The 16832-nt window shown below is 33.5% G+C and overlaps 2 protein-coding genes across 2 annotated transcripts; both read left to right on the top strand.

The window, feature by feature from the left end:
* Positions 1 to 599: 599 nt before the first annotated feature.
* On the top strand, positions 600 to 5661 carry LOC112510523 (thioredoxin Y2, chloroplastic). Its single transcript, XM_025115972.1, has 5 exons — positions 600 to 878; positions 3704 to 3792; positions 4704 to 4881; positions 5327 to 5397; positions 5490 to 5661. Exons 1-4 carry the CDS (start codon positions 681 to 683, stop codon positions 5390 to 5392), a joined length of 531 nt encoding a protein of 176 aa, XP_024971740.1. The 5' UTR covers positions 600 to 680; the 3' UTR covers positions 5393 to 5397; positions 5490 to 5661.
* An 866-nt stretch (positions 5662 to 6527) lies between these two features.
* Positions 6528 to 9270, top strand: LOC112509945 (protein SET DOMAIN GROUP 41). Its single transcript, XM_025115171.1, has 4 exons — positions 6528 to 7412; positions 7503 to 7609; positions 7994 to 8092; positions 8166 to 9270. Exons 1-4 carry the CDS (start codon positions 6665 to 6667, stop codon positions 9006 to 9008), a joined length of 1797 nt encoding a protein of 598 aa, XP_024970939.1. The 5' UTR covers positions 6528 to 6664; the 3' UTR covers positions 9009 to 9270.
* The last annotated feature ends 7562 nt before the right edge of the window (positions 9271 to 16832 follow it).

Here is a 16832-nt window from a genome sequence, read left to right as displayed (position 1 = left end):
TTTTAATCATATATTTAGCTTAATTAATCAAATCCGTCCCCTCATACGTAAAATGTAGAAGTCAAATAATTGTTACGAATAATTATTGTAGATTTGACTTGACTTAACACTGTTACAAGTTATATTATGATTTAAGACAATTAAATATTATTATTTGTTGGTTTTGACAGTTTGACCTTAAATGTAAGTTTCAGATTTTCTAATTCTAATAAAAAAGTTATATTAATTTTAACTACATGGGTGGTGTCTGATTGATTTGAGCTTGACTCAAAATGTCAAAAATACCAGGAGGTATCATGTTCAAATCCAAGGAGAAATAAAAATCTCTTTGTGGCCACGGAAGTTCAAAATACGATGACTGCGGCATATCTGTAAAATAGATGGTCGCCTTAGAATTAATCAACTCGCATAGCGGGTTGGATATCCAGGTTAATAAAAAAAAATATATCCAATCTTCGGGTTACATAAAATTTTATACATGTTTTCATGAGAATAGAATGGGGGGTCGAATGTGACATGTTTGAAAAATAGAGGACTCGAAGTAAAAAAAATAAATGTAATTTTCTTCAACCGCAAGCCTCTCCAGCAGCAACCAGTTCCATATCGTCTTTCGGCTTCTCTTCTCTCTTTCATTTCCAAACCTCTTGGGTTTCTTTCATACTCCATTGATATCTCCTCCGATGGCGATTTCTGTCACTGCCCCCTTCACATGTCGCTCATGGACTTTCGACCCTGCCACACCCTTGCCTTCTTCATCTTCTTCCTCCTCAAAGCTTTCCAATTTTTCTTCCCTGCAATCTCATTCCCACCTTCATCGTCTCACTCTTAATAATCGTCCCTTTACTGCTTTCCCATCTAAGCCTAGAACACTTCATCTGGTAATCTCTTCTTCATCTGTTATCTTCGTCTTTTCCATTTATCATGAATTTTTATTTGTTTAATCGCCAACCAGATGACTATGTTTGTCTCTTTCGAACTTGAATGTTGAAATACTTCTGTTATGTCGTATATTTTCAGTAATTCTGTTTGCTTAGCAAGTGATTTGTAATTAGGTACCCCTTTTCTCCCCCAATTTGAGTTTACTTCCCAAAATTTGTTCAAAATTTTAGGTTGTAGTAAGTTGGGCTCAGAAAAAAATCAAATCTTTTGAGAAAAAAGTGTCTGTCTGGTTCAAGCCAAGGGTCTTTACAGAACCAGCCTCTCCATCAATTGGTGGCAGAGGAAAGGTTACCCTTCCCAAACCCTACCTCAATGTGGGATTTACTAGGTTTGTTTGGTCTGTCTAGAAAAAATTGGTCACAACATTTAACTGTATGAAAAGCATTAGAAGGAAACATTTTTGGAGATAAACAACTAAAGACAATCTATTTGAATTTTGAATTTGGAAAATACTAGGTAAAGCAATTCTGTTTTTTGAGAGAGGAAGTATTTAACTGTGATGTGGAAACTTGAGGACATTGCATCTTATAAAGATAACAAAACTGTTCTCCAATTGATGGGGAGTTAGTGTAAGTGTGGTATATTAGGGGCTGTTTGGCAATTGCTGAATGGTTTGGTGCAGAATGATTAAGAGGCTCGCATGATATAGTGAAAAATGTATTATAATTGTTTGGTAATTATGTACAATGAAATTAGGGCTCTTAATGGTTAAGGGAGATCTAGGATACAAAATCATTCAGAGGGTTTTGGAACCATTAAGAGGCAGACTTTTTTCTTGCTGAACAAGATTCACCTCTTAACGATTCAGAGGTTGTCTCTTAATGGAACTATTAAGAGGTAAACAAACAACATTTCGTTGCATCTTTGAGACAAAATGATGCTTATGAATGGAGGTGAAGTATCTTGGTTCTAATATATGATAATAAATTATATATTCAGAAATGTATTCAAAGGAGTAAGCTTATGAGCATTACAACTGAATTATGATTGTTGCTTATTGAGCAGTGGCTGAGAGTTGAGATTTGATTTTGGCAAATCGATCTGGTTTTATGTTTTCTTTGGAAAAATGGGTCTGGTTTTATTTTGGGGATTGATGATAGATGGTTGTTTTTTTATTGAACGTCTTAGAGGGAAATATAAGGGGAATACAATATGATTTGTACATAGTGTTTACTGATCTAGAGAAGACTATGTTGCCAAGAGAGGTGATCTGAATAGCTTTTGAGAAGAAGTTACTTGAATGTATGGTAATGTGATTAAAGATGGATTTGACCTCATAGCAACAAGAATGAAGGCATGCCATGATGAAACAGATGCTTTCTCTACTACCATAGGCTTGCCATAGCCAGCCTTGAGTCCTATCTGTTAGCTTTCGTTATGAGTTGGCATACGAAAGGCACACAAGATGGTATACCATTATGTATGATTTTCAAAGACAATAGTGCTGGTTGATGATAATAGCCACGGTGTTAAGGAAAAGTTGGAGGTTAGAAAGAGCACTTTGAAGTCTAAGGTTTTAGAGTAAGACGAAAAAGAACAGAGTATGAACTGCTACTTTAGTGGTGTTGATGGAACGTGGTATGGATAACAATGAAGCAGTATTTGAGAAGGATACTTTTGTTATCTGGTAACAATTTAAGAAGAAGATGGAGAAGTTTTTGAGGATGTTAGTCATAACATAAACGCAAGGTGGTTCAAGTGGCAACGACCTAGGGAGTTTTGTATGATATGTTTCATTGAAATTGAAAGATAAGTTGACGCGGCTGATAGAGAAACCAAGGACTAATCCCGTTGATTCTGTGAATGCCTGGGAATAATCTCTTTCAAGGTTTGTTGATTCAACGAATACCGAACTTTAGGCTTCAAATCGAATTCACTGTCAACTCAAATTTCGGAAGAAAATTGAAAATTTCTGTATCGAGGAAATGACCATCCTGACCTGATTACACAAACTACATGTAAATAAGAAGGACAAAATGAAATGGGTCTGAAAAAGACTATTGGCCAAACATAAAGCCCAATCGAAAAATGTAAAATTTAGCAAAAAAAAAAAAAACACAAAAGTGTCCAAAAACATGCTTAAACAGCCTTTTTAGGCCTCAAAAATCCCATAGTCCCCTTTCGACCTACCCAGGGTGTGCTCCTCGCTCCAAGCTTTGAATTGGCGTATCATGGGCCTGAAACAAGTCTTGTAGCAAAAGTTATGGCCGTTTAAGCAAAGTCTTTAAGCAGGACACCCCTCTTAGCCCAATCATGGGCCTCTAGGAACAATAGGGCCTAGTCTTCCACGCCAAGGCCTGCATCATGAGTTCTGGAGGATTGCAAAGAACTACTCTCATAAATGGAACAAGATGCTGATTCACCAGAAGGTGCTTGTAATAGGAATTTGAATGTTGATATGCATTCGTGGCCTGAAAGATAGGGTAAGAAATGAGAATACTCGAAAGAGGGTTGGGTAGCACCAATTGAGGAGAAGTTGAGGCAACATTACTTAAGGTAGTTTGGTCATCTCCAATGTAGACTTTTGAATGCACCTCTTAGGTTATAAATGGTAGAGAAAAGCCAAAATTGTCATCATTATGTAGTGTGAGTGGTGTAGATCGGCCTTAGCATGTGTGGAAGGATATCAACCATCTTCTAGAGCCTTAGGAGGTTACCTTTATGTTTATTGCTGGGTTGCACTGTTTTATAGTTCGTTTTTGGTTTCTCTGGCTGGAGGTTGTCTATTGCGAAAAAAACCAACTGTTTAATTGCTCACAATCAGGTTCAAGCAAAGAAGCAAACATTTTCCTCCCTTGATGAGTTACTGGAAAAAGCTGAGAAGCCCGTATTGGTCGACTTTTATGCAACTTGGTAACTCTCTCTCTCTCTCTACACACATATACCTCTGTTTCTCACTCCCTCTCTCATGCCGATGAATGATGATACATTATATATAATTTAACTCCATGGTGCATATAATCTTGTAAAATGATTACTGCTGTCAAACCAAACCAAGCCTCGCTTTATATACCTCTGGAGTGCATACCCTTAGATGTATGCAGAGCTGTTGTCATTAATCATTAAATTGGCATGCAATTCTTCTACTTTCTGATTAAAAATGTGAAATTGAAATTACAGGTCCCTGTAACTCTGTAAGTAAGCATTGCCTGGTTGAATAATAAATGATTTTCTTCGTTTGTGGGTTTGAATAAATGTAAATGCTCTTGGGAATATCTGAAAAATAATGTACGAATTGTGCTCATGGGCCAAATAAAAATTAGATATAACAGAAACCCTATCTTTTTTTTGATTAACTTGGATATCCAACCAACTATACGAGCCGATTGATCCTAGGGGGACCACCTGTGTTGTGGGTAGCCCGGCGTCGTTGCATTTGAACCTCCGTGGCCACAAGGGATTTTTATTTCTTCTTGGATTTGAACCTGGGACCTTCAGGCACTTTTGACCTTTGAAGCTCAAGCTCTAGCCAATCAGGCACCACTCTTGTGGTTCGGAAAACCCTACTTAATGCTGTGTAAAACAGAAATGTAATACTATCCATTTACACTCCTCCTGAAGCTCTATTGACACTCAAGTTAGAATAAATATCAATTGTGCCCAATTTGCCACAGATGCAGTCAGTTTAACGGAATATAACAGAAGTATCATATAGTAACAATCCAGAATGAAATATGTATGTGGTTTTTCATTTCTTTGAAAGGAAGATGTTGGTGATGACTTGATAGAACACACGGGCTAAGACAATGATATCTGTTTTACAGGTGTGGCCCTTGTCAATTTATGGCTCCTATACTGAACGAAGTTAGTATTACCATGGCCGACACAATCCAAGTGGTGAAGATCGACACAGAAAAGTATCCCGAAATTGCAAACAAGTACAGCATAGAGGCTTTGCCAACTTTCATCTTATTCAAGGATGGAAAGCCCTTCGACCGTTTTGTAAGTTTTTGGAACATTCTTCTTTTCTGCAGTTCCTCCTTTTGCTATGCGAGTTCTGGGTTAGCATTTTATTTTAGCTTTTGTGCTAGATTTCTGTCAGGTGTTACACCATGGGAAATATAAGCAACCTTATGGAGCAGCTTTTCGGGCCATGTTTGACAACCATAATAGCTTTATTTTTGAGCTTACTGACTACCCCCCCACCCCCCACCCCTCTAGCCATAAGCTAGCTTTTTGGTTGCACCAAGTCTAGCCTGATCATGTGTACAAACATCTTACAGGATTGCATTTATAGAATTTGTAGAAAAGACCGAGCATTATGTGGGAAATGCATTCCTTCGAATGTTAGATAATGGTCAAAACCAGTCCATAAATTTTCTGCTGATCATATACCTTTTTCATGGTTGAAAATAACAACGGTTTATTTCATATTGATCGGTTTCAGGAAGGAGCTTTGACAGCAAACCAGCTGGTCCAACGAATCGAGGATACACTAAAAGCTAAGAAGTAACAGGGGTGAGCTTCCTTTAAGTTCTTGCATCGACGATCTTACTTTTAATGCCAATTATTTAACATGTTTAAAAGTCTCTCTCATTTGATGTTTTCAGGTTAAATTGATTTGGTTTTATTCCCTATGCAATTTCATTACCTTTGTTTGGGCTGTTTTGGAAATGTGATTACAGATTGTAACAAACATTTCTATATATCATTTGGTACAGGAACTGAATTTGTGATTAATTGTTGGATTGATTGAGGTAATGATGTGGTGTTTTTACTCAATCCGTCTTTATGCATTGTGTAGTACGGGTGTGTAAAACGACCGCAACCAACGAACCCACTTGAAACCAAAACCGAGTAACGCACAAAATTTAGGTTATTCAGTTTTCGGGTTAAAAGGTTCGGTTAGCCAAAAAAGGGTAATATCATTTGGTTTCAGTTATTTTTTCTAAGGTTTCAGATAAGCGGAATAAACCATTATTAGACTATATTTTTATATATTTACAAACCATCTTAAAATTCGAAATGATATACATTGTATCTTACCTAGAGATTCTTAAACCTTTTTGTAAACCAAAATTTTGATATTAAAGGCTTAAATTTCTGTTATTCAGTTTACCTGATAACCAAATTGAATAACTCAAAACTGATTAAACTAAAACATAATTTGGTTCGACTATCAAGTCGTTTGAAGAAAGTTCAAAACCAAATAACCTGAACCGGGTAAACTGATCGAATAATACCCATATGTGTAAACACCATCCTCAACTTTTTTATCCTCCATGACTGTTTACCTCTTAATAGTACTATTAAGATGCAACCTTTGAACTGTTAAGAGGTTAATCTTGTTTGGCAAAAAAAATGTATGTCTCTTAATGGTTTTAAAACCTCTGAATGATTTTGTATCACGGATCACCTTTAATCATTAAGAGCTCTAAATTTTTTATACATAATTACCAAACAATTATATTTTATTTTGTACTATATTATGGATGCTTTTTAATCATTCTAGACAAAACCATTCAATAATTGTGAAACAACCCTAAATACTTGAAACCCTTGTTTTTTTAACTTCTGGTCGAATAGAGATAACCACATTCAAAGGGTTACATAAAATAAAAAGAAAAGAAGTAATTGATACCTTGCAACCAAGAAATACTCCTATTATGTGATTTACCCTCATGGCCTCGTTTTCTACAAGACCATGGGAAATCAAACGTTAATCGAACAATCAACACAAACGGCAAGCCGGTGAATATTATCCGGCACCGGAGACCGACGAAATATGGAGATGGTAGCAGCAACAGAAGTTAATGGTGTCGGAGAAGACATAACCCCACCACTCCGTCCTCTCGCTTACGCCCTCCATCACTCTTTCCTCTTCTCCCACTGTTCCTCTTGCTTCTCCCCTCTTCCCCCCAATCCTTTTACTTCTCTCTACTGCTCTCTTTCCTGTTCTTCTTCCCATTCTCTTCTCCACTTCTCCTCCGCCTCCCACCACCTCCATCTCCTCCTCTCCAACAACCCCCCTGCCATCCCTTTTCATGGAGAAACCTCCGACCTCCGTCTGGCCCTCCTCTTGCTTCTTCAAATCAAACACCACCAACCCTTGCAACAATACGATAGGATTTGTGGGTTGATGAGCAATCGTCACAAACTTCTTATGTCTACCGATGACGATGAGTTTTCCACAAGAATAAAGACCGGGGCGAGGGTAATGGCGGCGGCGATAATGATGAGAGACGGCGCCGCATTTGACTTCGAATTGTCTGAGGAATGTTTACTGGAGGAGGCGGTGTTGTGCGTGGTGGTAACCAACGCCGTGGAGGTGCAAGATAGTGTTGGACGTTCGGTGGGGGTTGCGATCTATGATATTTCTTTCTCGTGGATCAACCATAGTTGTTCTCCAAATGCCTGCTACCGGTTCTTGCCGCCGGAGAGCCACGGTGGTGGGAGACGGTTTCTGATCAGTCCAGCATCCTCTGATGGTTCCGAACCAATTGATCTTTCTGCAAATTCCGAGCTCTTAAGAGGTAGGTCAAGCGACCCTTGAATCCATCTATCTTGAATTCGTAAAAAGATTCCTGCTTTTTTGGATCTTGAATTGTTTATGTAATCATTAGGATCGGCTGAAAGTTGTGGTGGTCCGAGACTAGTTGTTAGGAGCATGAAGCCGATAAAGAAAGGGGAGCAGGTAACGATTGCATACACAGACTTGCTACAGCCAAAGGTAAAGCATCTATGTGTTACTTTCTATGCTTTCTTTTGTGCATTCATGAAGAGAGCTATCATCTTAGCATTCTGGCTGGTTAGACTTGGACCATTTCTCATCGGTATATGTTTGAAACCTCCCTTCTCGTGCTCTTTTGGAGAGTAAAACAGATGTTACACGTATTCTTACATGGTATCAGAGCTAAATTCTAGAGTCTATGGCAATCTATACTCTTCTAGCCTCTCTAGACGGGCAATCTATACTTGTTTGGAGGGGCCAATTGGCCATGTTAGTGTCCCACGTTTGGACTATCAAGGGCTCCAAATGGGTAATCTGATAGGGTTCCATATATTCTCATATTGACAACTATCTACCATCTCTTAAGCACCTTTATGTTTCCAGGAGTTGAGGCAATTGGACTTGTGGTCCAAATATCGGTTCACATGTTGCTGTTGTCGCTGTGTTGCAGTGCCTTTAGCCTCTGTTGATCAGTGTCTACAAGTAAGAATCTTGTTTCCTTGTTAAGATTTAACAAGAAGGTTGACAATGGCAAAACAATAGATCTGTTTTCCAGGAAATTTCTGCCTCCAATGGGAGGTTGTTGTCTCATGATGTGGGAGTAGAAAGTTTTACAGAGTACATAGATGATGCTATCGATGATTATATATCTTCCAACAATGCCGAATCCTGCTGCAAGAAGCTGGAGAATGCTCTTTTGAATGGATTCCAATATGAACGACTCATAATAAGGTTACATCCCCAACACCATCTTTCTTTAAATTGCTACACGACTCTGGCTTCTGCATATAAGGTCCGTGCCATGGATGAAAATCGGTTATATGCTTTAAAGATGAACAGATTCAGTGCTGCATACTCTTTGTTACTTGCAGTTCTAACCCATCATCTCTTTCTCTCTGAATCTTCTTTAATTAAATCTGTTTCATATTTTTGGATCGGTGCTGGTGAAGCTGTACTAAATCTTGCTAGAAGCTTAGTGTCTAATTCTGGTTCAGATTTTCCAAGCTGTAAATGCTCAAGGTGTGGTTTGATTGATATGTTTGAAGCTAATATTGATCATGGTCATTGTCCTAACAAGGTTTTGGACATATCTATGGATTTCCTAAACTGCATCAGTGATATAACCAGGAAGGTCTGGAAGTTTTTGGTTCATGGAAATGGTTATTTGGAAGAAGTTAAAGATCCTGTTGAGTTTAGATGGTGGGAGACCATAAAGTTTGTAGGTAATAATGGATTTAATCTGGAGGGAATTATGGAGGGCCAAGAAAGAGATGAGCTTTTCGGGCTAAGTGGTCATTGTTTGTTATATGGAGGGATTTTGTCGAACATTAGTGGTGGGCATGATTCACATTTGAGTCGTTATGTTCGACGACTTGTGTACGATGGAGATGGAAAATGAGGGAAGACACTATCGTGGCTGAATGATTGCGTATATTTAAGCTAGCGTTTGGTACGTACGTTGGACTAGACAAGATGACTGGACTAGACATGAGAAGTGTTTGTCTGGTGTTTGGTATGACTACAACCGGACAAGGAAGGGCCCCGACAAGTTGAATGTGTATGTACTTAAGAAGTATGAATAAGCTGTACCGAATGATTGATGATGGAAAAAGAATTATAAGTAGAAAAACGATATATTCAAGTTAAGAAACATAAGAGAATTTGATGAACCAAAGTACCAACCCGACCAACTCATGCTGTTTGATTTGAGCTGGGCTGGGTTGAGATTTCTCAAAGCATAAACATTAGGTTAAGTTGTTCAAGTGCTTTTAACCCAATCCATAAACACCTCTAAAATAGTTCTTCCCATTTTATTTATAGTTATTTAGCCACCAAAATAAATAAATGTAAACGATGAATAATTATTAAATTCCTATAAAATAACCAACACAAATCGAAGAATAGTAAAAAAATAAATAGAAAGCGGATATTGAATATTTTTTTTATAAAAATGAACATTTTAATTTTTTAATTGAATTTTATATTTTCATTATTCGAAGTGTGTCGTTAATTATTTGTTTGAAGTAATATTCTTTTAAATAATATTAAATAAATAAACAAGAATTTAGGCTATGTTTTATAAATTAACTAAAAAAACTACTTGATGAATTAATAACGTTTGATAAAAACTAACTGAAAAGATAAATGTAAAATGACATTTTAAAATATTAGTCAATTACAACATTTTATAATGTAAAATAAATTTCTAACAATATGATATGTTAATTAATACGAAGAAGATAGTAAAAAGATTAAATAATATAATATATTAATTAAAAGTTTCGAATTGATTATTATAAATTTTGGACGTGTTAAAATAAATTTTAGAAAAAACCCTACATTAATTTATGATTTTAAATAACTATTATATATAATATAAATATAAATAAAATTGGTCAAACTCACGTACCACGGTTGATTAATATCTTTTTAAAATATAATTTGCAATTCAATTAAATATATTAAAAAAAATCATTTAGCCCAATTTTATTATTTATTAAACATAACTAGGTTCGATCTCGTGTATTGTACAGGGTAATTTGAAAAAATAAAATCATGTCAGGAACTTATCTTACATATATGAATGATCATCGAAAGTACAATGTTACTTCAGACTTATATTCTTGAAATAACTCTGAAGTATAACTCTGAAGAATAACTCTGAAAAATGACTCTTTAGACTATAAATGAAACTATATTAATAATAAAATTAAATGTGGTATTTTGAACAAATATAGACATATTTTTGGCAAAAAAAAAAAAAAAACATTTTATAGCCGGCATGTTAACCAATAAAACTCGTCTTATAGAACTCCTTGACAACATCAACAAGTGATAGCTGAAAGCTGTCACGATAAACTGTCAGCGATAAGCTGAAAGCTGCCTATTCAGTGATAGCTGAAAGCTGTCACGATAAGCTGAAAACACAAGCTGAAGGTTGTCAGCAATAACCTGTCAGATTAGCTGAAGGCTGTCAGCAATAACCTGAGAGTTGAAAGCTGTCACGATAAGCTGAAAACATAAGCTGAAGGTTGTCAACAATAACCTGTCAGATTAGCTGAAGATTGTTAGCAATAAGCTGTCAGATTAACTGAAGGCTGTCAGTGATAAGTTGTAAGTAATAGCTGAAGACTTTCAGCGATAGTTTACCTTAAGATTATACTACATGCTTCTAACCCATTTTGCACAAAGATATAAACATGACAATCTTTATTGATTTTGAAATTAAAACAAATCTGTTTGACTCTTGAAAGAAAAAAAATAAACGCTAATTGTAGGATGGAGATGATAAAGAATGTAAAAACTGCATGCCTTAATGATCTGAAGAGCTAGAAAAGTAGCCCATACGACTTTTAGAGCCATAAGCATCTTCCAGCGTAAGTTGAACCGAAAAATTTGCTGCAAATTTCAATAGAAAAAAGATTTAGACGTGAAGAAAATGACTTAATTGAAAAGGAAAAACATTATAGTTATCCATGGTCACGTTTGGTGCCTTCTCCTCTTTAGTAATCAGTGGTTCTGTGTCAATCAACACTAAGAACAAAAAAAAATACAAACAAAGAAGAAGTTAACAAAACGATTACAAATTCGAAAACTTGCACTTTAAATGCTTATTAACTTGCACTACATTGTAGCTTTGGAAATTAGTCTGAACTAAATCCCGTTTAGTAGGGAAATCAGTTAAACCACAATAAAAAAATATACATTTTTAGATAGACAAATGTCAACCAAATAGGTATTTTTGAACAACTAATGTAAATTGTGTCTAGATACATATTTAGGCGGAAAAATAAGATAACCGACTTACCAGAAGATGATACGTGTCACCCAAGTTACTTATTTATTAGGTGTATAGATAAGTTTAACTTTAATTCTTATGTAACTTGCATAAACATTTTTACAATTGTAATATTTGTTTTTTGATAATTAAATGTATCAAATAATAATTATAAATATAAAATACAAAAATAATTGATATAATTAATAATTAATATTAATGTATAATGCATAATTGAAATTAATTAATAATTTTCATTTTTTCTTTTGGAAAGGCAGCATACAATAATAAACCAACCTAAAAACTACCACGTCCAACAAACGAAAGCCGAAAAGAGAAGGCTATCCTCCATTTAGGGGTGTTTATGGGTTGAGTTGATCGGCTTGAAGACATTTGAATAACTCAATCTAATGTTTGCGGTTGAAAATTTTTAACCCAACCCAAACGAAAGTGCAACCCAACCCAATCCAAACCGTACGAGTTAGTCGGTTTGATACTTTGATACATTAAAATATTCTTCTAACCTTGAATATATTATTTCTTTACTCATATTTTTTTTTTCATCATCAATCATTTGATACAACTTATCCATATTCTTTACGTATATCACATTCAGTTAATTTTCTCATTTTACGTATATATGTTTACAGTTACTGAACATATATACGAATGAGTTATATAGAGATGTGTATATGAATAACGTACATGATAATGTAATTGTCTAGTCTATATATTAATATAATTTTCAACAATCATATTAATCATATTAAATTCAAGAAATAAATGGATATCGGGTTTATCGGGTCGAGTTGAGTTCAAATAATAGTAACCCAATATCAACCCAATACCTACGATTTGAAAATTTTACAACTCGATTAAACATCAGGTTGCTTTAGGTTGAATTATTTTACGTTGGGTTGATCGGGTTGGTCGGGTTTTTGAACACCCCTATCACCATCTACAAGGCATAGAAAGAAAAGAGGTCACCATCTAACTAAGCAACAACTCACACAAAAAGAAAACAACCAATCAACCGAGATCAACTAATCATGAAAAGCAAGCAGTTGGACAATCAACGAAAGGAGTTTATTAATAATTACTATTTATTAATATTAATTGCTATTAGTTAATGTACATTAATAATTAATGTTTATTAATACTAGTAGTAATTAATACTTATTCATAATTCCTACTTATTTATAATTAATAACAATAAATAACAATTAATATTAATCATGGTTATAATAAAACACAACTAAGTTTCGGTGAGAATGAGAGTTACGATGAGAAGCGTAATAATGGATCTCCACCTTGGATGCACGTTAAGAGTGATTCATAGGTGAATTTGAAATTAAAAGTAATCAAATATCCAGATCATTTCGTACGTTTCTTATCTTAACTCTCTTTCTCACACGATACTTCGTCTATGATATATATATATATATATATATAGAGAGAGAGAGAGAGAGAGAGAGAGAGAGGAGCAATTAAATAAAAACCACCTTCATTTGTGTAAACCGTGTAAACCAATTTCATTCATCTATTTTCTTGATCAATGGTTAAGATTAATCAAGGTTATTTAAGAAAATTAAAAAAAAATTAAAAATACATTTTATAATACTGATAAGGGCAAAAGGGTAAAACCAAATATTCATTTATTCAAGGAAACCATATCATGTATATCATATTATTAATGAAACTAATCTATTTTTTGTAAAGTAATTCATTATTTTTACGTTAACATTTATTATTATTAATGAAACTAATTTATTTTTCATCTTCCAATTATTTCTTGACGAACCGCCTACATTATGCACATGTTTCATTTTTCATTTCATCTACTGAATGGATCACCTACAACATCACTGAAACGAGTTTCACCATGAAAGCAGTTCACCACTTATTGTTCAATTACGCCATGAACCAGTTTCACCTTCATGAAACATGTTTCATGTAAATTAATCTTTTTATTTCACTCATGATTTGATGCAATTTTTCCTTTACTCCTTACAATCTCCAAGATTCTAGAGCAGATTACAATCTTCAAGATCCCGAAGCAGATTCATCATGTATCCGTTTCATTATGCAATTATTTAATGACGAACCAAATAAATTATGCACCCGTTTCATGTTTCAATTTTTCTACTAAACGGATCAACTACATCATCACTAAAACGTGGTTCACCATGAAACGATTTCATATTATTCATGAACCAATTACAACATGAACCAGTTTCATCTTCATGAAACTTGTTTCATTAACATTATTATTTTAATTTGAACCATAATTTACGATTTCATTCCATAATGCAATTCAATCTTCAAGACCCGTTTATAGATTCAATCTCATAACAATATATCAAATTCAAATTTTTAATATTATAATATAATTAAATATTTAAATGTTACCATTTATATAATTTTCTTTATTACGTTTTCTTAATTAAGATTTATTAATAACTTCCATATTTAATAGAAAATATTGTAAATGACCGAAATACCCTTATTGATTAAATTTAATTAGAAAAAATGGAATTTTTCTACTGGTCGAAATTGGTTTACACAGTTTCTTAGAAATGCACGGTTTTCATTTGAACGTGCCCTGATATATATATATATATATATATATTCATTTGAGAAAGAACTCGATAATTTGTGATAATCATAAGATATAATCTAGGGATGGTAATGGGGAGGGGACCCCAATCCCCGTCCCCGATCTTTGTCTCTGTCCCCATCCCCATCGGGGAATTTGATCACATCCTCATCCTTGTCCAACGGAGAACGGGGATCCCCAACGGGGAAACGGAGATTTTTTTTTTCTTGTTTGTGTAAAAAAAATTAAATCAAATGTCTGAGACGCTACACATATTTAAATCTCACATTTTTCTAATAAAACCTAAATTCAAAAGGAATTTAATACAAAAAATATACATCATCGTACAATAATTAATAAATCGAAAACAAAAAAATTAACTTTAATCTAAGAAAATTAACGTCACATGTACCAAAACATATTGAATAATATCCAAAAACATATATAATAATATCCAAGATATATTGAAAAAGAAATTACCATTTACCGATTTAATATAAATAAATAATATATAATATAATTAATTAATTTATATATATATATATATATATATATACGGATACGGGGCGGGGGAGGGAGTGTGATACCCGTTCCCGTCCCCGGTTTGAGCCAAACGGGGATCCCCATTCCCGTCCCTGAGACCCAGTTTAACGGGGAATCCTCGTCCCTGACGGGGGCGGGTGAACCGGGTTCCTCGACAGGTCGGGGCCAATTCCCATGTCTAATCTAATCTCAACTACAAATCAAATGACATATTAGAAAATTAATAATTTTGGTAATATTAACTTAAAACTTTAATTAAAGGGTATTTTAGGTATTTTAAAAAATTCATCTCTTTTCTCTCCTCTCTTCAACGAACCTTATTCTGGTCAACACAATGTGAACACTAAATATTGTCGTACCCTATGTAAAACAATGAAAAACTATAGGTGTTGGAGTCATATAAACACAAAATACATAATATGATACCTAAAAATGTTGACATTGTTATAAAAAAAATACATGCAAATGATACTTATTGTAATACCCAAAATACATACAAGACGCACATTGTGATAGACTTTGCAAAGCAACAAAAGTAATGGAAAACATATAAGATGCACATTATGATACACTTGTTAAGCAACAAAAATAACAAAAAATATACAAAATACACGTTGTAATATCTTTTACAAAACAACGAAAATAACAAAAAAAAAAAAAAAAAAACTTTATTTGTCTGACCATGAAATCGTGATGTTTGTTAAATGATATTTAAACTTCTGTAATTATATTTACTTTTATATTGTAATATAAGACATTGTTGTAATTGATTTGATTATGTTTGAAACATTTAGACTTGCATATTTAAAAAAAATTACTTTTAGTTGTGAAAATTATTATATTTTTTTCCAGATCAGTTTTGGTTTCTACTTAACCAACGGGGAACGAAGATTTTTACTTTTAACGGGCTTCCCAACGAGGATCAAAGAAACCATGAATCCCCGAAAAGATTCTCGTTAGGGATCAGGACGATTACGATAACGTAAACAATTTTCAGACCGAACCCAGTTGGTTTTCGTTTCTATAAATTAAATAAAAAAACTATCCAACAAACATATTTCAATACACTTGTTTTTTAGAGTCAAACAAAAACAAAAAATAAAAGCATTTTCCAAACAATGTCTTAATATAATTAAGACAAAAAAAGGGGTTGGGCCCCGGTTTGCATTGCAGCTGAGGAAGTGATGGCTGTTTGATTTGATGCAGCATTATTTATTTAATTAGATGGAAGCATGTGTACGACGTCCACGGAGCCCCTAATTAATCACAACACCAATAATGCTTCCCAAAAAGTCCACCGACACAACACAGCCGACACTTACCTTTTCTTTTTCTTAATAAATATTCAAATAAATTACGTTTTTTTTCCTCTATTATTTATTAAAATTTCATGTTTTCGTTTTTATGGTTTTTAATTCATTTTTATTTTCATCTCTACAGTTAAATTTTAGCCTTCTATTTTTAAATACGATGGATGAGAATAACAATAAACTGTAAATCATATGTATTTTTTTAAAGGAAATGTAAAGCACATGTATAAAATCAACAATAAATTATAAATTATAAATAAATTTAAAAACATAAAACCAAAAATAGTAATTTTTAACAAACCATAAGGATAAAAGCGTAATTTACTCAAAAGAGTTAGATTAACCCACTCCACCATTTTTCTTTTGAGAAATTAATTTCCAGTTTTAATTTAACGGTCCTATTATTAATTGGAGAAAATATTAATTTGATTATATGGAAAATTATTCTATAAATTATTTCATGAAACAACAAATTTTGGGTTTCAATTATTAAAAAAATACATCTGTTACAATAATAATAACGTTTTTATATATAATTATCTGTTCAAAAAGTTTGTCATATTTAAAAGATTTTTTTTCTGTATAACACATTTATAATTTATTGGACCGAATAAGTCGATCATGCTCTTGAGTTGTAAACAAGTGACATCTTAACCCGAGAACTTGAAAAAAAAAATTAAGAGAAGTTGAAATGTCTTAAGAAAAAACTAGAAGGGTACTCGTGCAATGTATCGAGACACATTTCGATTTCAATGTTTCGTTTTATTTTTTATCTATGTCGATATAATACGATTTTATGTGGTTTTAAGAAAAGCGGTAATGTTTTTATTTTTGAATCAAATATAAATTTGAAAATATCATATAAAATTTGCAAAAAATATATCAATATTAGTATTAAATTAACTATTTAAAAGTTTTTGTTTGTATATTTTGTTAATTCAAATTTTTTATTATAATTTAATTTAATGTAACGAAGTAACTTAATTTAGGTTTAAT

This window comes from Cynara cardunculus (assembly GCF_001531365.2).
Source record: "Cynara cardunculus var. scolymus isolate 2C chromosome LG 3, CcrdV1, whole genome shotgun sequence".
Classification (NCBI taxonomy): domain Eukaryota; kingdom Viridiplantae; phylum Streptophyta; class Magnoliopsida; order Asterales; family Asteraceae; genus Cynara; species Cynara cardunculus.
This window is presented reverse-complemented; position numbering and strand designations above follow the sequence as displayed.

Coding starts and splice junctions, on each gene's coding strand:
- LOC112510523 (XM_025115972.1), top strand. CDS start 681: ATGGCGATTTCTGTCACTGCCCCCTTCACATGTCGCTCATGGACTTTC. Junction 879..3,703: donor AGCCTAGAACACTTCATCTG/GTAATCTCTTCT, acceptor GCTCACAATCAG/GTTCAAGCAAAGAAGCAAAC. Junction 3,793..4,703: donor GTCGACTTTTATGCAACTTG/GTAACTCTCTCT, acceptor TCTGTTTTACAG/GTGTGGCCCTTGTCAATTTA.
- LOC112509945 (XM_025115171.1), top strand. CDS start 6,665: ATGGAGATGGTAGCAGCAACAGAAGTTAATGGTGTCGGAGAAGACATA. Junction 7,610..7,993: donor CAGACTTGCTACAGCCAAAG/GTAAAGCATCTA, acceptor TTATGTTTCCAG/GAGTTGAGGCAATTGGACTT. Junction 8,093..8,165: donor CTGTTGATCAGTGTCTACAA/GTAAGAATCTTG, acceptor TCTGTTTTCCAG/GAAATTTCTGCCTCCAATGG.